We start from the raw sequence: 24,065 nt of genomic DNA, 5'->3' as shown, positions 1-24,065 counted from the left end.
GTTCTGGATGGATTTGTTGATTTTGAGACAACCTCTATATGCGCTCCTTCGGTGGATCTTTCTAAGACTTGTTTGGATTGGTTTTATCGGTTTGCTACGTTTCTCGATGTGTCTAAGATTGTGGTGACTATGAATGTGTGCTGTGTGTGATTCGGACCTCTTCCCATGTTAACAATGGGTTTTAACTTTTAACTAGAGTAGGCAGGCTGAAAAACGTGCACAAAATATATGTGCATGTGCGTGACATGGACTGGCTGGCTCCTCGACCGCGTGAAGTAGATGCCATCGATTAGCGGGGCAGTGGGCGTGGCTGCCTGCCCGTGATGTGTGTGTATCACACGGTGAGCATTCGAGCTGCTCCACATGGTCCGCATTCGAGCTGGCCGCATGGTGCGGCAACCGGCACTTCGCCACTGCTCCACATCGAGCTCAAGGCTGGGTATCGCTGTCGGCGCCCCCCACACGGCGTACGCTCTTTATAAGAGCCCCCGGCCGCGCGCCGCGGCAACCTCCACAACGCACAACAGCATATGCATAGCTAGCTCTAGTGCTGCATCCTCTCCGTCTCCAGCGTCATCGTCCCTTTCCTTCGTTCACCTCCAGCTAGCAGCCACACGCACCACCGTCCCGTCGCGTCTCCGGCCTAGCTCGCCAGCCACCTCCGCACGTCGTCCATCTCCCTTCATATATTCAGCAAGCAAAGACAGCTTCTGACGCGTCGTCGTCCCGGCTCGATCTGCATTGTGCGGCGGCGCGGTGAATAGTAGAATTAAACCGCCGGCGGAACAATAAGCAAACGACTAAGCAGCTACAGGCCAGGCCAACAGCACGCCCATCGAAGACGACTAGAACGTTCGTTCGTCGGAACAAGATATGGTGAGCAGCAAGGGCGTCGAGCCGGTGCAGCACGCCGCCGCCGCCGCCGCCGCCGCCGGGTCGTTGCCGCTGGCGGCGCTGAACCACATCTCCGTGGTGTGCCGGTGCCTCGAGAGCTCCCTCCGCTTCTACCGCGACGTCCTCGGCTTCGCCCCCATCCGCCGCCCGGGCTCCTTCGACTTCGACGGCGCATGGTACGGCATTCGACTGCACACAGCTATATCACTGACGATGCCTTTATTGTCAAGCTAGCTAACAATCATGTAATCATACTGCATGACCTGCATGTTCAACAACTCATTCTACTGCGCAGGCTGTTCAACTACGGCATAGGCATTCATCTCCTGCAAGCCGAGGATCCGGCGAGCATGCCCCCCAAGAAGACGGAGATCAACCCCAAGGACAACCACGTCTCCTTTCAGGTATGCAGGAGTGCTTGCCACACCACGTCTTCAAGCTAGATCCAGATCGTTTGCTGTCCTGCAATAGTGCCTACCCATCCACACCGACTAGTCGTGTATCTATATAAATACTAATCAGTTACCCTATATAAGCAAATTCAACTCCTTCTATCAACTTAAGTTTTTGAATTAAATTGATTAGTGCGTGTAACTTAATATGATATCAGAACTATAAATCTCGAGTTTAAATTCTAGTTACCACAATTAAATAAAATAATTGTTGCTCGCTGCTATATTCCACGTCAGAGACCTAAAAAAGACTCGACGTGAGAGGAAAGTGTTAGAATATAATATAAATGAATTATCCAACTCCTCCAATTAGTTTAAACTTTTAGCTTTAACTGATTAGTGTATGTAACTTAATATATATCATATGAGTAGACTTTTTTTAATAAAATACAAAAATATGTATATTGTGTTGCTTAGGTGGATGTGAATATGGAGCCACGCAGCTATCAACCAAGATCTGAAGCCCTTATTTTGTGCATAATTTTATCTTATTTTGTATAAAGTGAGAAGGGTGATAAATACACATCGACCGATTTAACCATAAAACTGATGTTTTATATAATAGAGAAATATTTAAAAGATTAGAACATTGGTAATAACGAATAATGTACCGGACAAAATTACAGTGACCTACCGAGAATTATTCCTTGCGATCGAACCTCTGATCTGAAGTATAGTAAGAGGAATTTGGGGAAAAAAATAGGTATACTCCTAAGTCGTTGACACTGGCGATTGGGGGAATCGGCCGATCGAATTAGTTAATTAGCTTTTAATCTGCATGTTCGTGCCTCCATTTTTCTGTGCTCAGCGAGATCCACGGCTGCTCCTCATCTGCAATAGAATATAGTTATATAAAATTACTAGAGAAAATTCCTTTAATCCCATCCAAACTTATACTAATCTCTTCAATATCATAAAAATTTATAGCTTTGCTTCAATGTCATTAAATTTAAATTTTAATCCTTTGAATGCTATCGTCTTTAGTTCGAAGCTAACACCATTAGTTCCATTTGAAGAAAATTCCTCCAATGCCACCAATATCAATATTGATCCCTTCAATGTCACTAGAAATTGATTCGATCTATTTGGGTTTTAAAAATTACAGAATAAAAAATATAGATCAAAGTTCAGTCCATACTTTTTGAAACTCAAAAATTACTCTGATATATTAGTTCGATCTATTTGCTTCCTAATAAATTAAAAAAATATGAAATTGATTAGATCGAATCAGTGTAAATGAATAACCACAGTTTTATGAGTTCTAATATGGACTAAAATTTTTAAAAATTATTTAAAATCTCTACTCATATCAATTAGGAAGAATATAAAGAGTCTCTTGGAGTTGTTCTCCTACAATGCATAAATTTGCATATGCATTATCTATCGAGAAACAAAATTTTGTATATCACACGTATATGTTGTTAGAGCGAGATATGTGGAGTAATTTCGGGGTTTCAAAAAGTATGGGCTGAACTTTGAAAATCAAACCAATTTCTAGTGCCATTGAAAGGATTGGTATATATTTTGATGGCATCGGAGGGATTTATTTTAAATGAAACTAACGGCGTTAGCTTTGAACTAATGGTGATTACATTTAAAGGATTAAAATTTAAATTTGATGGTATTAAAGGGAAGCTATAAATTATGATAGCATTGAAGGGATTGGTATAAGATTGAATGGCATTGAAGGGATTTTCTCTAATTATTAACCCATTCCTCAAACTGGCGGACGTCGCATTAACACTTTTCTGCATTGTCGTTTCTGAAATATAGACGTATTAGAAACTAGGATATGAAACAATTCAGTTACTAAGACTGATCTAGCTAACACATCTTATTTAGCTACCAAGTTATCAAGTGTTCATGCATGCCAAGATGCATGGTGACTGGTGGTGAGTTGGTGACTGATCCACGAAGCATGGAACTATCTTATCTTAAGTTGGCTCCATCTGATAGATCTGCATCTCAATTAATTTAAGAAATGGACGCTGGTGGTTGGCATTCATGATCGGTACGCAATGACGGTTAACATAATAGAAATAGGACTACTAGTAGCTAGATCGAATTGATGAAGAATTCCTAATGCTCTGTGGGTAGGATCATTGCATGTGCATCAGGCAGTGGCAGAAAACTAGTATCGGCTAAAGTCCTGGATCAATTTGGGATAAAAGCACGTGATTTTGATTTTAGAAAAATGGCAATAGGTTATTGATTTTGTGTTGCACATAGAGTTTGTCTTCACTCAGACAGCGTGCATATGCTCATCTGGCAAGGACCAAAAGAAGTACGTATGACGTATCTGCATGCATGCACAACTAGCCATGCGTGCATATATATACTGTTGCACTTTAAATAACGACAAATAAAGTTAAAAGCATGCAGTACGTAAACGTGCTTCTTACCATGAACACAAAATCATCGTGACGGAAAGGTGAACTGGTGATGGTCTATGCGCAGTGCGAGAGCATGGAGGCAGTGCAGCGGCGGCTCACGGAGCTGGGCATCCGGTACGTGCAGCGGCGCGTGGAGGAGGGCGGCATCTACGTGGACCAGCTCTTCTTCCACGACCCCGACGGCTTCATGGTCGAGGTGTGCACCTGCGACAACCTCCCCATCGTGCCCCTCGTTCCCGAGGACGACCATGCCATCCTCGGCCTGCAGCAGCCTGCAGCGCCAGCCTGCAAGCGGCGGCCAGCCGCCGCCCTGAAGCAAGCGCCGCCGCAGCAGCAGCAGCAGGCGCTTCCTGTTCCCGTGGCCGTCCCAACCCCGGCGAAGGCCAGCGGCGGCAGCTGCGTCGGCGAGGTCGAGCTCGAGGCGGCGAGCATCCCTGGTTGCGCGATGAGGTCTTGCCCGGAGCACGCGTGCGTGTAGCGGTGCGTGGGTCTGACAGTCTGACTGGTCGTCGAGAGACCAAGATCGACCGGAACGCTCGCATTTTGAAGATCCAGTGGAGATTGGAGAATTTCGTTGCCATGTTCCCCTCAATTCGTCGTTGACGAAGCTGTATATGTGTACCGGCCGGGTGCGTCTTGTCCGTTCGTTAATTAGTTTTGTTCGATTGTTGGTGTCCTGACGCGAACTGTTGTAGCTTGCAGGCCTGCAGAGGTTAGTGGGTAGCGGCCATCTGGTAGTGACCAACTGACCATTGCAGGCAAAACGCAAACTGATGAGATCGATCCACTGATTGCTCTATAGATACTCCCCGATGTAATCTCTTTAGAAGACATACATATCCATGATTATCCATCCATATAAAACGCCGCTGTGCCACTTTTTGTTTCAAACAACCTCTGCTCCACTTTAGAGCAGCTTCAAAACTGAGTGGAACAACCTCTGCTTCAAGATGCCGCGGAAAATGCGCTCCTGACAGCCTGTCATAAAGTTTCCATGGTCTCCTCTAAACTGCAAAAGAGATCGTGTATGGTTTCTTGAACACCATTCCATCAATCCGTGCCGTAGAATGGACTATTAATTTCAATAATGACATGGCATGAATATTAGAAATACATATATAAATTTCAAGAGAGAGAATCCCTCAATGTCATTGACCAAACAGCTCAATCAGTACTTGAAGTTCCAACATACAGGTTACATCACGACAGTCCAGAGCCCACGGTGAACAGGTAGTCACGACAGTCAACATGAAACAGGCACTACTTACTGCTACTTAGCTACAAATAAGTAGCACGACATAAGTTGACAAAGTTTCATGCTGCCCACCCCAAATGCAGTAGAGTGAACTTAAACGACACATCTTCGCCACCTACCAAGAAAAGTCTTGCCTAACCTCTGGTATTTACACGAAGGGGTAGATCATGATTGTGCCGGAGCAATGTTATTCAGCAGGCAGTTCGGATCATTTCAGCAGTTTACACCACACTGCCCACGGGAAAGAGCCTTCTGGGTAGGGGATATGAAGGGGTCGATCTTCACCCACAGCAGCGAGAATATGGAAGCAAGAAGGACGGACCAAACGATGACGATGGTCGGTGTGCGGTTCTGCTTCCCCATGAGACCCTTCAGGAAAGGGTAGAGGTGGAGGATCACCCAGATTGCAAAGAACAGCTTCCCGAATAGTGGACCCCATGATTGGTAGCCACTGTTGATAGCATACGACACTCCAGCCACTATACCAACCAGGTTAATCACAAGCACAGTGGTGGGGGGGATCAGAAGAGTTGTCCACTTGAACACATACAGCTCAGCAAAATCACCATCATCATCGGTTGCCTTTGATGTGACCGTGAAGTTTGTGTCGATCCCTGCTAGCACTTTTAAGAGACCTTGGAACACAGCAAAGAGATGTGCAGAGGTGCCACCAATGACCCAAAACTGCTCATTTCTCCACCAATCCTCAATGCCAACACCACTCCATCGAAGCTCCAAAATACCAGTGGCGAAGATGGAAGCAAAAAGCAGGATGAAGAACGCCCCAGCATAATTGCTAATCTGCAAAATTACAGGAGAAACGAATGTAATCTAGTTGGGATGGAAGTATATGAGAAATAGATGTAATCTAGCAGGGACACTTGTCCAAGAACATATATATAAGAAGTTTGACTGCTTACCAATACTGTGAACGATACTTAGCTGCCTAGACTGGAAAATTGTAACAGAAAAATTGGCTTATTAATTTACAAATTACGACACACTGCTATACATTGATTATTGACTACATGTGACCATCACATAAAGAATGAAAGATAATTATGTGTGAGATGCAAGAAAACAAAAGTTTTAGCCTGTGAAAGAAAAACTGTAAATAATGGTAGCTTGAGAAAGCGGTATGCAATACTATGCATCCCTCAATAACTCCCTCAAAATAACACCCACAAGCAAACATAACCCAGAACATGATGGTATTACATAGTGGGGGCTTTAAATTAATCTGGGGAACTTACCGCAGGAATAATAAATTTGTTGGTGAGTAAACAGATAGCAGGAAGGACGCAGTATGCTACTAGTGGGATAGATGTAATTGGATAAACAATGGTGTTGATGTATGCCAGTCTCTCCAGAAGCTTTAGCCTTCCATTGTAACCATACCAGATAGGACAGTGTCTGCTAAGTAGAATTTCAACTGAACCAAGAGCCCAGCGTAACACTTGGTTGAGACGATCAGAAAGATTAATTGGAGCAGAACCCTTGAAGCAAGGCCGAAGTGGCATGCAGTAGATGGATATCCAACCTCTTGCATGCATCTTGAAACCAGTTAAAATATCTTCAGTAACAGAGCCATATATCCATCCGATCTGGAAAAATACAAGATCAAAGGGAAAATGTCATTCATGGTCGTAAAAAAGCTGGTCAGCACTGCTATGCAAACGGCATGGTTGTTCGACTCTTTATAACCATCAATCGCATTCACATCAATAAATATGCCTCTATATGGACCCAGCCAGCACAAATTTTCCTCAGTTGAACATAGCACTGCTATACTGAAGTTATTCTCATTAGTGTTTTAGTCAATGCTACCTCCTTCCCAAAAAAGAATGCAATTCTAGATGCAATCTAGATTAAATTTCCTGAAGTATGACCAAATATATAGGTACAAATATTAATGTTTATGACGCCAAATAAGTATATTATGGAAGTATGTTTCATGAGCTCATGACAAATGTAATAATACCTATTTAGTATGTTATTGTTCATTTTTATATAAATTTGATCAAACGTATTTTAACATGTTATTATAGAATTGCATGCTTTTTAGGACAGAGTAGATCAACTAGGAAAAACAAAAAAGTGAAAAACTATTTGAAGCGCAGTAAAAGAACTCTGCTTTACTCACTGACCTCTTTCCCCCATTCTGTTTTATCCTCATATCCACAACTAATGACATGTATAGCTTCCTTTAGCAGGGAACCTGGGTTTGTTGAAGGGGGTATGCCACCTTGAGTCATAAAGGTGGATGCAATAAAAATTGGAGACTGGCCAAAGCGTTTCTCCAAGCTCTTCTGAGACATAAGCAGTGACCTTTCATCCTCGTAACCTGGTGGGATTTCACGATTCACATCAGTACAAGCTAACATATTTTAGCATGACAATAACTTCAGTATCAGAACAAGATTTGCATTTAATAAGCAAGATTAAATGTCTAGCGGCATGAGCAGACCTTCAAATCCCTCTTCTATATCTTCCATGTTGAAGATGGGAGCCGAAGATTCTGTTCTCTTCATATCACGGTTTTTGGAATCAATATAGCTCTTGTCCTTCTTTTTTCTTCCGCCACAGCAACTTTTAATGATAATGTTAGGCTCCAAATCAGCTTCTGTCAATACAGGATCATAGCCATACAAGGCCTGCCTATTGAAACAGCATCCTGTTCCCACATAAACAGGTCCTTGAATGCCATCTAGACCCTTCATATTAATCTGCAAAGAGAAACCGACATAAGAAACATGAAATACTTGCAAATTTGGTCAAAAAAGAGTTACAATACTTACATCAAAGAAGACAATGTTCCGGTTTGCATATCGATCATGCAAGTCTATACCATCAAATCTTTGTGGAAACTGAACATAGCAAGTTTTCCTTCCTAGTGCTGGATCCATCATGAAACACATAGCCTCTCTAAGAGCTTTGCTGCTATTGAAGTAGTGATCACAATCCACATTAAGAAGATAAGCACCATTCGTCAGGACAGCTGATACGCGAATCTGTTCATTAGTAAAGAGATCATAAAGCAATGAACAAACCAAATAGACATTCGTAGAGCTGAATAACTATGTGAAAATATACCAAAGCATTCATGGCACCAGCCTTCTTGTGGTGCTGGAAGCCTGGCCTCTTTTCACGAGAAACATAAACAAGCCGTGGCAACTCATTCCCATCCGTGTCAAGCCCACCACTGTGGCCCAAGAATACCTATTATAAAAAAAGTGGAATACATGAGGACAAGATCTATGACAAACTAAAGTTCTGACAGAATGTCCATTTTAGAGATATTAAGAAAAATATACTTGGATCATTCCTGGATGATCTCTAGGGTTATTCCCAGGCCAAGGAGTGCCATCAGCCATGGTCCAGCCCTCCTCAGGTATTTTTTGCGCTTTTGCAACAAGGGCATTGATCCGTACTTTGAACTCTTCATACTCCCTCTGTCAGAGAACACCTCATGTGATCAAAGTCACCCATTTGTAGAATAAGTAATCTGACTATTTGCTACCTTATCTTACCTTCATAGCCCGCCTTTCTTTCACAAAAGAAGGTTGTATTTTGTCCTTTAGGTAATCTATCTTTTGAGCAAAGTAAAACTCTGGAGCCCTAGGTTCAATATTGTGTTTCTTGCAAAAGGGAACCCATTTCCTTGCAAACTCTGCGGTTTCAGATAGCGCTTCAAAAGTCAACATAGCTGAACCGTCATCAGAAACATAACATGATACTTTGTCAACAGGGTAATCCACAGCAAGAATGGACAGGACAGTGTTGCCAGTAATTAGAGGAGGTTCCTTAAGTGGATCCACTGTACTAACAAAGACATCGATTGGAGCCAACTGGGATGGCTCACCCTCCCTATCATATCTGCAAAGTCGAACCAGAAATCTCAGCACGAAACATAAGAACACTTAAAGATAACAATCAATGCATTGGCAACATCCAGTAGAAAACATCAAGAAGTGCAACTTGCCTCAATGCAAGTCTATCGAGGTAAGTTTCACGGTTGATAGGATACCACTTTGGGAACTGATCTAGAAGCCAAGACAAGGCAAACCAAACTTCACAAATAACAGATACAAGCCACAACCCATAAGCATCTTCCACTGGATGAGTTATACGATATTGAAAGAAGAAACATAGGATGATAAGCCGGAGAACAATCACGATCCGATAAAGGTTAAGCTCGTTTGGAGATATCGGAACTATGCGACTTAGAGGTAGCCGTGCATCGTCAGCCCTGCAGAAGAGCAATAAATGCAGGCAAATCAACAGCATTAGCTGAAACAGAAAGCAGTAAGCATTCCACTATTACAAAACACTAGAACAGAAGTGGCAAGAATAAAAAACTTGGTGTGTAGCAAAAATATCCACTACATTAAAACTGGTGCAGGACTCATTTGTGGAGTTTAATGGAAAGAGTATTCTCTGGCATTATAGCAAATATTGCTTGGCTTGATGTAGTCAGCAACTCAGCATGGACAACTAAAATTGTAAAATAAGACCCCAGGTGCAATGTGAATGTTTTCTATACAGAAGGATCCTGATTCAAAGAAGAAAAGACAGAGCAGACATAAGTGAAGTCGTAAGGACCATACATTTGCAGATCTTCACCATTTGAGCCAGTCCCTTCAATGTCCCCTTTCCCTTCAGCTGGATATTTATGAGTCACCTGTATCATATTTTTGTCCTGTCTAACTTTCCAGCTCTCGACTCTTTCTTTCCAGTCAACACTTCCAACTCCATAAGAATTCAAATCCTTCGAGGGGTCCACAATCCTCACAGGTACTGATATCATGGAACAAATGATTGCATTCTAGTGAATCTGCAGGGGAACTGATTACCAACACAAATATACATAACACGATAGCACACCTGGAATGCTTGGATCAACATAACTTGGTGTTGGGCTGCGAATAGAATGGCGATCAGGAGATGCATCAGGGATATCTCCAGACATCTGAAAGCAGTTGACAATGTTTCAGTGCAACAACAATACAAAATATTCTTATGGAAGCTTTCAAGTTCAATATAACGACCATCTATCTAATTCATTGGAATTATGTCAGGAAGTACAATGACCATCTAATTCAATGGAATTATAGCTGTCTTTCTGAAACAAGACGTAGGTCCCAAAAGTAGTAAGCAGTATTTGTCGAGCGTATTTATTGTTATACACTGGATGGTTGAGTGCAAAACTCTTGCAGAGGCTGGCATAAAATTCCTTTATCTAAAAAAACTTATTGTCATACATGTATCTGGTAACAGATAAGAGCACCCAGCCACCCATTTCTTGTATATGGACTTAATCATCTATAAGCAACCAAGAACACTGGGCTACAACTCCAGCAGTGAGGCAGTGAACCAGTTGGTTCCATTGAAACTTCACACTACAGGGCTAAAGCGGAAGGACAGCCTTGGATAGTACAGATAATTCTAATAAGATTACAGGACCAAAAGCTCAGCAAGAATCTGTTTGTCTGGCATCGTATAGTGGCTTTATGTATGTTGTTATACCTGCTGCCCAGTTGTCAGACGTGGAATTCTGTGATGGGGTTCATGTCGAGAAGACGAAGAGATGTCAACATCTTCCCCTTGTCCCCGCAGCTGCCACTGAGGCCCTTGGACATTGCCTTGTGTATAGTTGAATTCGTTGTCCAAATCATCAACTCCATCCTCTTCCTCATCTCCCCGAACTCGAGGGCTTCCTAAATTTGAACATGGAGATATGTGCATAAGTCATTTTCCATTAGAAAATTTAAACAGATGTGTTTGCAATATCAATTAACAGATTTCTCAAGAAGTTTGAAACTTTGATTCTTTGAACTTGTAAAGCAATGAGTAAGCTCAGTATGTCCCACAAGGAACGGACCTTTGTGCCTCTTGTATCTAGTCTTGCATTGAGGGCAGCACTGATTCCCCTCCTTACGCTCGTACTCATAGCACGGACGACACACTGGGAAGGCACATTCGTTGCACGCAACAAAGATATCGCCTGTTGCTGAGAGCCCGAGCGTGTCACCGCAGATTTGACATATTTGTTCATTCACATTCTTCAACTGCTTAGCCTGCACGCCAACAACGTAGATGTAGTCATGAAGGTGAGATTGTGACAGCAACAAACCAACAATCAGAGGTTCTATATAAGAATATCATAAAATCGAACAAGACGCAACAAATTTCCCTCATGGCCCACAGAGTTAGGAGAAATGCATACATTAATTAAGACCAAAGCTTGACGCATTAGCAGGTCAACAGCTTATTAATACCAACAAACTGTAGGATTCGAACTGTTCCTATAAAATACAGATGACAAACCCAGGCAAGTTGAATAATCCATCTCAACCAAATCCCCTCTGCATTTCCCGACAACACCGTCGCGAGCAGGTGGCGAAGAGAACAGTGAAATCAATAGAGTCGCCACTCGACCAGCACGCCGCGCCGAAAACCCCCCACAACCGCACCGAAAACCTCCTACGCTGACGCAACAGAACCTAGGCATCCCACACAACGACCGCAAGGGCCGCCAATCGGACGCTGGACCAACTCCATCCGCCCGGCGGCGCACGGGCGCACGGCAGATCGACAGGTCCCCCGGCGCAAATCAAAACGCGACGGGACGAAGCCGAGTGAGAGCGCGAGCAGGGCACCGAAGAGCGGGGGAGAGTGGGGACGCACCGCGGCTCCGTCGCCGTCGTGCCGGATCGTTACGACCCCGCCGCGGGAGCCAGCCACCATCCCCCGGTTCGCCTCCATGCCGACGCCGCCGCTATCCGCCTCCTCCCCGCAGCCCGTCTCGCCTCTCTTCACGCAGCACGCATTCCGACGCGAGTGCGCGTTAGCTGGTGGTGAGTGTCCCGACTGCTAGTGCTCTCGCTGTCGTGTCGCGTACTCGCGTCCCCCACACGCGTCGCTTTCTGCCGCGTCCCGTGGGCTAGCGCGGTGAACTGTGACGGGCTCTGCACCGTCGGATGGGAGGTGGGAGTGGGAGGTGGATGTGGGCTGTCGGATTGGGTACGGCCGTGCGGGGCGGCGGGCGTCAACGTCGTCGCCTGGACGCCGTCACCGTCCCACAGACTGTTGTTCAGTTGTTCTAGCCGTGCGCAACGGTCTGTCCATTCAGGTTACAAAATTCGAGTCAGATAATTCGGTTAAATGAAATTTAGGGTATAAATAATTGTTAACGAATTTTAGTTTCAAAAAATATTATTCGAAATTTTATATACTCAATGATTCATTTCGGATTTTACTTGATAATATCTGAAATGGACACAATCAATCATTTTAAAAGAATTTTAGTAGCATTTAAAGTAATAAATAATGGTTCCTCAAATCAAAACATGTCTGCATATCAATAATAATAAACTAGTTATTAAGTTAGCGTAAATATATATTAGTTTGTTTTAAATAATATAATTATATCGCACCGAACCACTTCATGTGTCTTTATGTTATGAATATATAAGAGAAATGATTGAGATATTTCGAGTAATTCGGATAGATCGAGTATTGGGGAACATTTCCCAAACTAAATTTGGGTTTTTACAATTACTATCCCACAATTAATTTTGTAGGTTAGGAGAGGATTCGTGATGTTGTCGTCTCGATGGTCTTGCTCTTTACACGCCTAAGAGAGTTTAGACTTGTTCAGAAATAACTCCTACATAGTATGGTGTTGAAGCCTTTCTTATTGACTCGAGTGTTACAAAGTGGAGTGTTGAACTCTCGTGCTTTGTGTAAAGTGGATGCAAGGTGGCCCCATCCCTTTATGTACTTGAGGAACATGAGACCTATTGTTACAGAGGTTTCGATGGGGTGTGTTGTTCATATTCCGGGTTGTGTAGCTCTTTTGGTACATCATGGCGAATGCATATTGCTTTGTCATCTTCAAGATGACTAGGCCAAGGGAGTGGTTAGGTCCTGCATGTGTCCAAAGCCTTGTCGTTGGGCACGTTTATAAGAGTCGTACGAGTGGTTGGCCTTGGAGTTATCTTCTTTCGCTCATGTCTTGTCTAATTCTGTTGACTTTCTTCCTTTTGAGGTGTGGTGTTGAGGAGTCCCTAGAGTACTTTATACTATATCTACCTTTGTCTTACGTTAGACGTGTACGCTGAAAGATTAGAGGATCATAAATGCACTGGCTCTATGAGTTTCCTTTCTGACTATGGAGTCATGTATGAGATGTATAGTCAGCTTGTCCGAGGTTAGGATTGACTAGTCGAGGTTAGGGCCAACTTGGTGGAGGATCTTGGTCGAGTGAACCCTAGTTGTGTTTGTTATGGTCCAGTCTAACTTGGTCGGGGTGGCCAGATCAAGTTTGGCCTAGTGGAAAATACTAGGTTATGGGGACTTTCGTTAGGTTTGCTTCGGTCAGGTTCAACCTGGGCGAGATGACCTAATCGAGCCTAATCTACCTAGAGACCATCTTGCACGTAATTTCATATGTCATAGAGTAGTCATTTTACGTTATCTTAGGGTACCCTGTATTGTGGGTACATGTCACTATCTTAAATTACGATTGGGTATTTCAGGTTTCAGTATTTGGATCCGGGTTCAAGTAATTTGGGTTTGATGTTTGGGTATCGAGTATTTTGTTCACCCCTACCTGTAGTCGATGGAGGCATATGCAGTCGTGACAGCGTTAGAGCTAGTATAATAAGGTGACATAGGTGAACTGCAAGAGACAACACATCAGACTTATAGTGACATAAAAGAAAGAAAATGAAGAGAGAAGGGAAGCAAACTGCTTACTAGTAGCCAGTTGAAATTAGATTGTTCATAAACTTGAAAACAATTTATGAGATAAATAGATGGCCCGAGTATTAAATGTATTGCTTATATTATGATAGATTTATTGTATGGTTATGATTTTAGTTGTCTATATGTGTCAACATATTAAGGCCATTCTCAATGATGAGTTTCAATGCACTATAATGTTGCCACATCCGATTTAAACTAGGTAACCGTGTACACAAGGTTTCACCCCATAAAACTCTACCATCTCCTGTAAAGTTCTCTATATCTCTCCTCTTAATTACACTGTCACATCACCAAGCATCGTGATGTGTCATTGTATTTAATGAGTATGGAACTCATATTGAGAGCGACCTTATAAAGCGCACTTTAACCTATATTATTAATCTTACTACAAGTTGAGTCGTCGCCGCATCGATGCGAGGAGCAATAGGCGGTGGATCGAACACCCTATAATAATTTGTTCGTTCATTGGTATTTTAAAATTACGGGTTCTTTTTCATCTTTCAGGGTTTTGTTTAAACCCTTGCTACTATTACCGCTGTATAGACATGTCTTATTATCTTAATTCCCATCTATATAAATAATTTATTCCTTTAAATACCATTGCAAGAACAGAACATCGTTACAATCACTCTATAACATTTCGCTCATTGAGTGATGCAGTATGTGTATTAAGTCTAAGTTTGTATTCTCAAGCAATTGCTATAAAGAGCTAGTGAATTTGATCTGTGATGTGTTTCGAGCAAATCACAAGGTGTCTCAAAATATTACTAGTAAAAGAAATTGCTTTAAGCTTTTTGGTGTGAATTGTAAGAAGATTGATGTACCCCAACATAATTATATGTTATTCTAGAAAAAAAACGAGAAGAAGTGCTTGAAATATGGACAACTCAGATTTATAGAGATTGTAAACAAAAATGATGAAAGGTAACAACAAAAATTACACATAAGCAACTTCGTTATATGACTCTTAATCTCCACCGAGACAAAACGAACATGGCCTTTGGTGAAATACTTATTTATCGTAAAAAAAACTAGACATAAGATGGCACAGAGAAAGTGCACGGGAAAACACACATATCTGATGGTCAAGCTTACATGCCTCCGTCTCCGTCTAAGGCTGTCTCCAGCAGCGTCTCCTAAATTCCATCTCCTAAAAGAATATTCTCTGTCCTTTACAGAACACTCTAAAAGATTTTGTCCTCTATATATTCTCAGTCTCCAGCAGCGTCCCCTAAATTCGGTCCCCTAAAGCTACAGTGTTAACAGATTCCTTTTTTCCATTTCTTTTTTTGTTTTCTATGTTTTCTTCCCAATTCACGCTATACAAATGATGTGCAAAAATGTGTATTTATTAATTTTTGAATTAATAAATTCGAATTGTCAACATTAATTATCATTGGCTGTTATGTTGTGTGTAATTGTTGTCCATAAAACATCGCATAAAGATTCATCCTCCAATTCCACACAGCAAATTACGCATCTATCAACAATAATGATACATTAGAACTTTATATACAGAAGCTAGATCATTACAAAACTATAAAACTTCAATTATTTGCACATACTGCTCCGTGTTGCCATCCTGAACATGTTGCAGCTTGTATGTTACTGAAGGTAAAGAAGCAAGTGTATCGGCAGAGAGACCTCTGTTTTCTGTGCCAACTACTTCACCCAATGCGACTAGCTCCTGATATCAACATAAGAACCATTAAAACATGGCATATTGGCATATTGATGTATGAAGCTTCAAATGAGGGGCTTGGAGAAGTAAGGATAAGACAGCAAGCAATGTAACTTGCCTCATAAGAGTATTCATCTGGATCAACCTCTTGCCATGTCTCATGGGTTTTCATAAAAGCATATATAAGTTTAGGTTGTTCATCATTCGTTATAGTTTGACTGATTATAAACAAGTATGAAAGAAACTATGCCCAATATGTGAACAATGACATAAACTTCCCCAACATAGAAACAGTAGGAATAATTGGGAAATATGTCAATCATCCCTAGAGGACTGAGAATAGTAGTAGTATGTGACTAGTAATCTCAAAATTATAGGTGCTATATGTTGCTTCAGGATTTTATTGCTAGAAGGGAAGATAATTCAAGTTTAGTAAAGGAAACGTAAAAGAAAACTCGATCGTAACTAAAACATTAAAAGTAGATATGACGCTTTATTTAGATCCTGAACTACAAATCTAATTGTGAGAAAAAATATGTTTATATTATTTACAATTGAAGCCAAAAAAGAAAAAATAAATGCAATCTAACTAAATAGCCTCAAATCCACACTAATCTTTGATGGAACAAAAACATCATGAAGAAAATTAGTGCACATATAGATAGCACTTTAAATGGCCGAGATATAAAGACTACACATGTCCCCAGGACCACTTCCAAAGAGGCATTAGTCTAGTGTGGTTTTATTTACAATCAACATTTAAGCCAACACTCACACTGCAACGTCATTTCATTTTAAGTGAAATACATGTAAAAAAGACAATGCAGACCCATAGAGTCTATACAATCAAAATACATCAGTTTAGAAAGAAAAAAGGTAGATGTGTTCCGGGTAGGAAATAACGTCAAGAATCTATCAAAGGAAAGTATTATGGTATCAATAACCAACAAGTCAAAATTATTTTAGCTGAACCAATAAACCATGGCACAAACCATACTGACTGTTATGAAACATCATGCATGTTCCCTTGATCAAAGAACAACTCCACTAGTTTGCGTGCACAGAAATTAACAAAGAGCAGACCATGGCATTTTGTTTCTGAGGTCATTAATTGCAAACTCGAGTGATCTTCCCTAGCAACAAAGGTAAAATTCATCAACTAGATGCAATGAATCACAACCTATGAATCATTCGCATGATCCTCCTCGTGCTCCACCTCCACTGTTCGCCCTGCAGGAGAAAACCAAAATTACAAACCAGCAACCAACTAAATTGTGAATTGAGCTGGGGTTGGGGGCAATGAATCGTAGGTGCTCACAATCGCTGAGACCAGCGAGAGCTCCAGTTTATCTTCGTAGTCCTCCTCTCCCTCTTCGTCATATTCGTAGCTCCCTTCATCAGAGCTCCCGTAGTTGCTGCCCTCGCCACCGCCCCCGTTCATCCGAAGCAACATGTACGCCCGCTCCTGCACCGATCCGCATCACAGATTAATCGCGGGAGCAAGGAACCCTAGGAGTGGCCCCGAGGCTACGAGATCTCGTCGTCGCTTACCTGCTCCTGCAGGACACGGGCGAGGGCGAGGTCAGCTTCCTCTTGGCTGAGGGCCGTGAAGGGCCGCCTGGCCGCCTTGGCCGCAGCCGCGGCCGCACCGTCATCTGTGGCTTCGACAGCCACCGCGGTAGGTTGGGGTGGGTCAAGGCTAGGGTTCGAATCGACGCTTGGCTTTTCGGGCCCGGTCCCGTCCCCGCCACCTACGCTCCCCTTCGAACCATCCATGGTGGCGAGCGAGGTCAGTTGCAAGGGCTGTGACCTCTACGCCGCCAGACCCGCCCGCACAAGCCGTCTTCTCTCCCACTTGCCTCGATGCCGGCGGCGAAGCACGCCGGATCGAGAGCTCGGCCCCGGGAGATGCAGTCGCTAGCGCGCGGTAGGAGGAGGCGGAAGTTTCCTCGCGGCGGCTGGTGGATCCGTCGAGCGGATAGCGCACGCTGGAATGCCTTCACGTTTAGGGTCTCTGGCACATCCTCTATAATTTAGGGGACGCTTTAGAGGACCTTGTTGGAGGCCTAGAGGACCTGACCGTCCCCTACGTTTAGCGTACAGGAGCCTTTAGCGGCTGAGAGCCTAAGGCTGGCAGAGGCACCTACGGCAGGCTGACTTGTTGACCACGCCGGCAGAATTGTTTTCTGTGGGTCGCAGTCGCAGGCGAGGCTGGCTTACTTGTGGATGATACCGAAAAACTACTACGCACTGATTGCTTTAACGCCGAGGAGTTGAGGTTCAGGAAATGAGTTAAGGACTTGAGTTCATCAAAAAGCACTATTAAAAAGTTGGTGGAACTGTGGAAGTCGTTAGTTTAGTGTCCATTCCGAGCATACCAGTACAGGTCTCGTACCCCGAATGTTCGATTTTTTTTTGGTAATGATACATATATTTGATGGATGGTAAGTTAGTAACACTCCTATCCTACGTTTGGATAAGATAATGAAGTGTTTGCACGTTGTCAAACAAAAACGGAACAAACATTCGACAGACAAAGTTGTTCCGTTGATCTCATGCTGATTTTCTTCTCCTTCAATTTACGATGAGAGCATGTGTGAACGGGCTCTATTCACTGCGGGTTAAATCTAGTTGTTTAGACTCTGATGTAACTGTAATTTATAGAGATAAAAACATTGTAGAAGTAGTAGAAATCAGTATAGATTAAAGCCAAACAAACAGACCGAAAAAGAGCAAGGCGTGCAGGAGCACGCCGTGTTGCTTTCGACGAGTGTCGGATTTAAAACAGTTGGTAGGTACTAGATAATGTTGTCCCCTTCAGCAGATTCTTCAGCAAACCATCCTGCGTGGACACGTGATATGCACGCACGGTAGATCGTTTATATGGTTGTGTAAAAACATTGTTTTCTACTTTAGATAACACCGTTCGTAAAATAGAGTTTGAAATAGAAGGTGAGATAAAGAGTAAAATAGGAGAGCTACTTAAGACATCCTAATCGATGATGTCGACATCTGCATCACTATCAGATTGGCCTGCACGATCTGAGATTAGACCGGGCATCATTCCACAAGAGCCAACCATGTTCGAGGGCATCCTAACCTTGAACCTCTTAGGATAACTCCAGCAGCTAGTGGGCCGCGAATGCGGAAGTTATGTCGTATTCGTAGAGAACGGATACAAATGCAGCGTTTCCAGCAGCTTGTGTATTCCATCACGTTAAACACACGAGGAGGAGAGAGGATGCGGATACCCACGAGAAATACGACGCTCTCCTTATTTTTCACATACGCAGCCGATGTCTGCCGGAGGAAGCAACAGTTCCCCACGTCGTGAAAACCACACGTCCGGGATGTTTTTCGCTACCCGCTGAATTCAGCCTTAAGGAGTATACTGACATTGAACGTATTTGGTGTAACCGAACCAATTGGTATAATCAATGCAACCAAGACACAAGGATAAAGATGTGAGTTGCACCACCAATTTCGTTGAAGTCCTCTCAACCTGTTGGGCTTGCAGTGAGAGAACAGCCACTCCGTAAATGGCGTTTTTGTTTGCTCACTCTGTTTCACAGTAGCCCAAGAAGGTCTCCGGGATGCTGCTCTGCAGGTGCTGTGGCCGTGGAGCGCGACACGGCGGCCAAGTTGCTGGAGGACAGGTCGTCGCTCTTCTCCAACCTCGTCGCGGAATACACGGTGAGGTCGGTCGACGGACGCACACGTTGTAGCCACCACCACTAGCCACAGCGACTGAAAAAGCTCTTCGTCGTGCTGCTTTGCTGCTTGCTCCACGCCGTCTGAGGCTGGCGCGCGGTGGCACTCGCACCTGCGGCAGGCTGACTCGTCGGCCACGCCGGCAGATTTAGAGTCTGTTTGGTTTCCTACCTAAGACTATCTGCAACGGTTACCCCTAAATTTTTCCCTCTATATCACTTTTTTGCGTCACATCATCAACATTTCATCCCCTACTTTTTCATCTCTCGCAGCGGTTCCCTCTATATTCTCCCCCTATACCCCACTACAACTATAAAATATCACTATCCAAACCTACTCATCATTTATTACCATTTTTTCTTCACCTATTACAAATTCACCCAACGAACAAACAGTGGCAGGGGGCTTCACGGGCTCACGCTAACTGCAGCGTGCTCCTGTTCCTTTCCCCTGCGTAGAGGAGCTTCCAGGGGGAAGCGCTGCACGCGCAGGGGCGCGTCTGTAGCCTGCATGCGAGCCAAGGGGGAGGCCGCGCGGCTACCGCTGCGCTCAGCCTAAGACGCCACAATCTGCCTAACCTTAGGCGCTCGAATTGAAGAACTAAGGGGCTGTTTGGTGTGGCGCCGAAGCTGCCATAGGCTGCCTAAGCTGCGGCGCTCGATTTGGCTGCCACAACTCTGGCGGCAAATCTGTGGCGCGCTGTGGCGTGTGCGGTGGCCAACCAAACATGCCATAAGGTTAGGCAGAAAAGTGAGGCACGTTGTAGCGTTTTAGGCCGCAAACCAAACAGCCCTTTATTTTCTATGGGTCGCCGGTGAGGCTGGGTTACTTGTCGTCGGTGGTGCCTAAAAGCTAATACGTGCTGATTGCTGTAACGTTGGCGAGTTTTAAGGTCGTTAAAAAGTTGGTGGAAGTTCATTTCGAGCATAATATCAGTACAGTTCTGGCACCAGGAATGTTTGACGATTTCTGTAATGATGCCTATACTACACTACGTTAGCGAACAAAAACAGAACAGCATTCGACAGACAAAGCTGTTGATCCCATGCTGATTTTTCTTCTCCTTTAATTTAGGATGACAGCCTGTGTGAACGAAGAGAGCAGAGCAATTTTAGAGCGTATTTAGATTAGAGAGTCAACTAGAATAGAGTAATTTTATTCTAGTTTACGAGAATGGAGTTGTTTCATTCTGTGTCTGTTAAGCTGAGTCACTTTATTTTTTTTGTTTGATTAAATAGTAGAATAGCATGGAGACGCTCTGTTTTTATTTGGTTGGAGAATCATATAAATGTGGAAGTAAAGGGAGGGAGTAGAACACTCATGTTTGATCGTTTTGATAGAGCATGGACATCACTACGTTAGCGAACAAAAACAGAACAGCATTCGACAGACAAAGCTGTTGATCCCATGCTGATTTTTCTTCTCCTTTAATTTAGGATGACAGCCTGTGTGAACGAAGAGAGCAGAGCAATTTTAGAGCGTATTTAGATTAGAGAGTCAACTAGAATAGAGTAATTTTATTCTAGTTTACGAGAATGGAGTTGTTTCATTCTGTGTCTGTTAAGCTGAGTCACTTTATTTTTTTTGTTTGATTAAATAGTAGAATAGGATGGAGACGCTCTGTTTTTATTTGGTTGGAGAATCATATAAATGTGGAAGTAAAGGGAGGGAGTAGAACACTCATGTTTGATCGTTTTGATAGAGCATGGACATCACTACGTTAGCGAACAAAAACAGAACAGCATTCGACAGACAAAGCTGTTGATCCCATGCTGATTTTTCTTCTCCTTTAATTTAGGATGAGAGCCTGTGTGAACGAAGAGAGCGGAGCTTGCAAGAGAACAGAGAGATTTTAGAGTGTATTTGGATTAGTGAGTCAACTACAATAAAGCAACTTTATTCTAGTTTATGAGAATAGAGTTGTTTCATTCCATATTTGGTAAGCTGAGTCACTTTATTTTTTTGTTTGGTTAAATATTATAATAGAACGGAGTCGCTCTGTTTTTATTTGGTTGGAGAATCATATAAGTGTGGAAGTGATGGGAGAGAGAAAAACACTGACGTTTGATCGTTTTAATGAAGCAGGAGCATCACAATCATTTTATATAAAAATAAAAATAGTACCACTTTAATCTTATTGACTTTTCAACCAAACACTAACATCAGGCGCGATGCTTTCGATGACTCCCAGGCTCTTTGAAACAGTTGGTATGTAAATGGTGTCCCCTTGAGCAGATTCTTCAACCAGCCACCCGTATGGGCGCGTGGCATGTGCATCATGCCGAGAAAGTTTGCCCGAACAAGCCACGCCGGACACTCAGCGACCACCGCAAAAAAAAATTATGCTCAAACCGTCACAGGTTAAGGAAAGGTTAATGTTGTGTTTGGTTTCGCTTTTTATTTTGACTTTCGTCCTCTAAGCGAAAGGGATGCGCATGCGTTTGCATCGGCTAGTGATGAAGATCGCCCAAAGATTCCTAATCCTAATGCAGATTTCAGCACCTTCGGGCATTGGTTTACTTTGTTTCCCTTGATTATACACTTTTAGGATTATACAATCCAACTTATAAATTATATAAACACATAATGAACATAATAACCTACTTATTTATAGATTATCATAATTAGGCATCTAAATTATATAATCCACTAACGTTGTTTGTTTGTCCCTTAGTCCCTGTTTAAATTATATAATCCACTAATGAACATAATAAGGAGGTTTTAAACAGATCGTTACTTTATTTAAGTTGTATTATATAATCTACTAGAGGTAAACAACCATGACCTTAATTCAGACCCTCGCCGCTTGACGTCGTGTGATTGTTATCACGTTTTTCTTTCCCGCGCATGGTTATTTACATGCACCGAAAACTTCTTTTTTTCTCTCCAAGAGCTGGCAGCGTACAGTAATCTTGAATCGAATTGCCAAACCGCAAGGCTGAACTACAAGACAGTACAAGAACGAAGTTACACGGCGTTCTGGCACGGCACCCTAAACCACCGAGAAATTAACTAGCAGCAGTGTTCACTGGTGAGTAGACGGGATGGCTAACAGTTAAAACAGTGCATCAGCGAGGCAAGAGACGAAACCCACGGGTAACAGTAGGAGAAAAGAAGAAAAAGAGAAGGCGTCGTCAGGAACAGCAACACGCCAGCAATGGTCAGATCAGGCGAGCGCGAGCAGGGCACGAACCAGCTCCCTCTCTCGTTTCTCACTAGCTCTTGGCGAGGTGGTGCTTCTTGCCGCCGTCTCCGCCCTTGCCGCCACCGCCGCCGCCGCCGCCGGACCTCTTGCTCGCGTGCGCCGTCGTGTTCTTCAGAATCTGCGCGACGGCACCAGGGAGGGGTTGGGTCAGTCGGTCGGAACGAGAGGAACGCTCGCTTTGGAGCTCAGATCGAATCGCCGAAGCGAAGCAAACGAATGGAGGGTGGTGGACGGAGGGGAGGCGAGGCGAGGCGGGCACCTGGCGGAGCGTGTTGTTCTCGTTCTGGAGCGTGGACACCCGCTGCTCCAGCTCCGCATTGCGGAGCTCCAGGCCCTTGGCCTTCGCCTCCAGCTCCGTCAGGTACGCCTTCTTCCGCTCCCGCGCCTGCTGCGCGGACACGCGGTTCCGCAGCAGCCGCTTCAGCCGGTTCTGCTCCTTGTCCCCCGCCGTGCGCCCGCGCTTCTTCCCGCCCGCCGGAGGCTGCGCCCCCGCCGCCACCTGCCCCTGCTTGCCGTCCTCCCCCTTGGGACGCTCGTCCGCGCCGGCGCCCGACGAGGCCGACGCCGACGCGCCGCCCATCTCCGGCACCCGCCGTATCTCCTCGTCGCTCTCCGCCCCTGGGGTGCCATGCGGGGCAGGGCAGCAGCAACTTCAGCTGACGGAACCAGAAATGATGCAGGAAATATGTCATGTCACGGGTTGGGCGCGGCACCTACCTCCTTCCGTGAGGTTGTTGCGAGCGGAGCTGGAGGAGCGCTCGCTGCTGGAGGGGAGCGAGCTCGTGGTGCTCGTCTTCGCCTGCTGCTTCTCCTGCTCCTGCTCCTGCTCCTGCGCAGCCATCTTCCTCCTCCGGTCCTCCCCTCCCCGCTGCGACAACAGATCAGGATCTCCTCCCTCCCGCCGCCACTCCTGCTCGGACTCCGGCTCCTCCCCGAGAAAAAAAAAATCAAATCTTTGCGCACGCCACGGACAGGAGAGAGACAGACAAGGGGGAGAAAAGCAGATGCAGATCGGACGAGAGAGAGAGGACGAGAGAGGGGAGGAGAGAGAAAGAGTCTGTGTGCGGGACGGGAACGGGAGGACGGAAGAGGTGGGCGGGGTGAGAAATGGAGGTCGGTGGGGTTGGGGGTTTTTGGATGAGACTCCATCCCCGCCGTGCACGGCACCACCATGGCACCATCCTACGGCCGGGGCCGGGGAAGCGTGGCACGGCGCAGCACCATACACGCCACCACCGCATCTGACGGCGACCTCTTGAACGCGTAGCTGCGTGTCCATCCCTCCGATCAGCCCACTTGTCACCTCCCAAGTTCCAAACGCGCGCCTCGTCTATTAGCTGGCACAAAACTGATACTACCCTCCTAAAACAATATACAAGTTTTCGCTTAGCTTTAATTAAAAACAGCTTCTACTATTTCTATAGTATTTTATCTATATAAATTAAAGTTGTTAGAGTTTAAATAATTAGCTTAATTCCAAGCGAACAACTTTATAAATCTTTAAGGATATTTTAAAAAATATATAAAAATTAAATGTATGACAAAATGTTGAACTTATCACGGGATGTCATCTAGACTTCTAAAATTTGAAAATGTATTTCTATATACATGTTAAATGATACCCCTCTGTTCTACAATATTTGTCGTCTCCTCGTTTATTTTTGAGCTAAAATCTGACAAATAAAAAAGACGAAGGGAGTACATC

At 44.1% G+C, this 24,065-nt stretch overlaps 4 protein-coding genes across 5 annotated transcripts; 1 reads left to right on the top strand and 3 right to left on the bottom strand.

Annotated features, from left to right (window-relative positions):
* Positions 1 to 498: 498 nt before the first annotated feature.
* LOC103649687 (uncharacterized) lies at positions 499 to 4,805 on the top strand. Its single transcript, XM_008675419.3, has 3 exons — positions 499 to 1,070; positions 1,190 to 1,298; positions 3,804 to 4,805. Exons 1-3 carry the CDS (start codon positions 874 to 876, stop codon positions 4,215 to 4,217), a joined length of 720 nt encoding a protein of 239 aa, XP_008673641.1. The 5' UTR covers positions 499 to 873; the 3' UTR covers positions 4,218 to 4,805.
* A 34-nt stretch (positions 4,806 to 4,839) lies between these two features.
* On the bottom strand, positions 4,840 to 11,892 carry LOC542489 (cellulose synthase 3). Its single transcript, NM_001305863.1, has 14 exons — positions 11,682 to 11,892; positions 10,876 to 11,071; positions 10,521 to 10,711; positions 9,879 to 9,963; positions 9,602 to 9,791; positions 8,977 to 9,243; positions 8,525 to 8,870; positions 8,309 to 8,446; positions 8,088 to 8,213; positions 7,793 to 8,005; positions 7,462 to 7,720; positions 7,142 to 7,338; positions 6,248 to 6,598; positions 4,840 to 5,795 (listed from the first exon to the last, which is right to left on the bottom strand). Exons 1-14 carry the CDS (start codon positions 11,757 to 11,759, stop codon positions 5,208 to 5,210), a joined length of 3,225 nt encoding a protein of 1,074 aa, NP_001292792.1. The 5' UTR covers positions 11,760 to 11,892; the 3' UTR covers positions 4,840 to 5,207.
* Positions 11,893 to 15,149: 3,257 nt separating this feature from the next.
* Positions 15,150 to 17,232, bottom strand: LOC103649685 (E3 ubiquitin ligase BIG BROTHER-related). The gene is made up of 6 exons (XM_020550712.1): positions 16,996 to 17,232; positions 16,759 to 16,909; positions 16,629 to 16,674; positions 15,563 to 15,608; positions 15,329 to 15,450; positions 15,150 to 15,243 (listed from the first exon to the last, which is right to left on the bottom strand). Exons 1-6 carry the CDS (start codon positions 17,218 to 17,220, stop codon positions 15,150 to 15,152), a joined length of 684 nt encoding a protein of 227 aa, XP_020406301.1. The 5' UTR covers positions 17,221 to 17,232.
* Positions 17,233 to 21,974: 4,742 nt separating this feature from the next.
* On the bottom strand, positions 21,975 to 23,449 carry LOC100192956 (uncharacterized). Of its 2 annotated transcripts, NM_001138134.1 has the most exons (3): positions 23,078 to 23,426; positions 22,620 to 22,978; positions 22,038 to 22,478 (listed from the first exon to the last, which is right to left on the bottom strand). In NM_001138134.1, the coding sequence occupies exons 1-3, from the start codon at positions 23,199 to 23,201 to the stop codon at positions 22,371 to 22,373; spliced, it is 591 nt and encodes a 196-aa protein (NP_001131606.1). In that variant the 5' UTR covers positions 23,202 to 23,426; the 3' UTR covers positions 22,038 to 22,370. The 2 variants fall into 2 exon arrangements, with proteins under 2 accessions (NP_001388312.1, NP_001131606.1); NM_001401383.1 differs by having other exon boundaries at positions 21,975 to 22,978; positions 23,078 to 23,449.
* Positions 23,450 to 24,065: the final 616 nt, after the last annotated feature.

The sequence above is a fragment of the Zea mays genome, chromosome 3, assembly GCF_902167145.1.
Source record: "Zea mays cultivar B73 chromosome 3, Zm-B73-REFERENCE-NAM-5.0, whole genome shotgun sequence".
In the NCBI taxonomy this organism is placed as follows: Eukaryota; Viridiplantae; Streptophyta; class Magnoliopsida; order Poales; family Poaceae; genus Zea; species Zea mays.
This window is presented reverse-complemented; position numbering and strand designations above follow the sequence as displayed.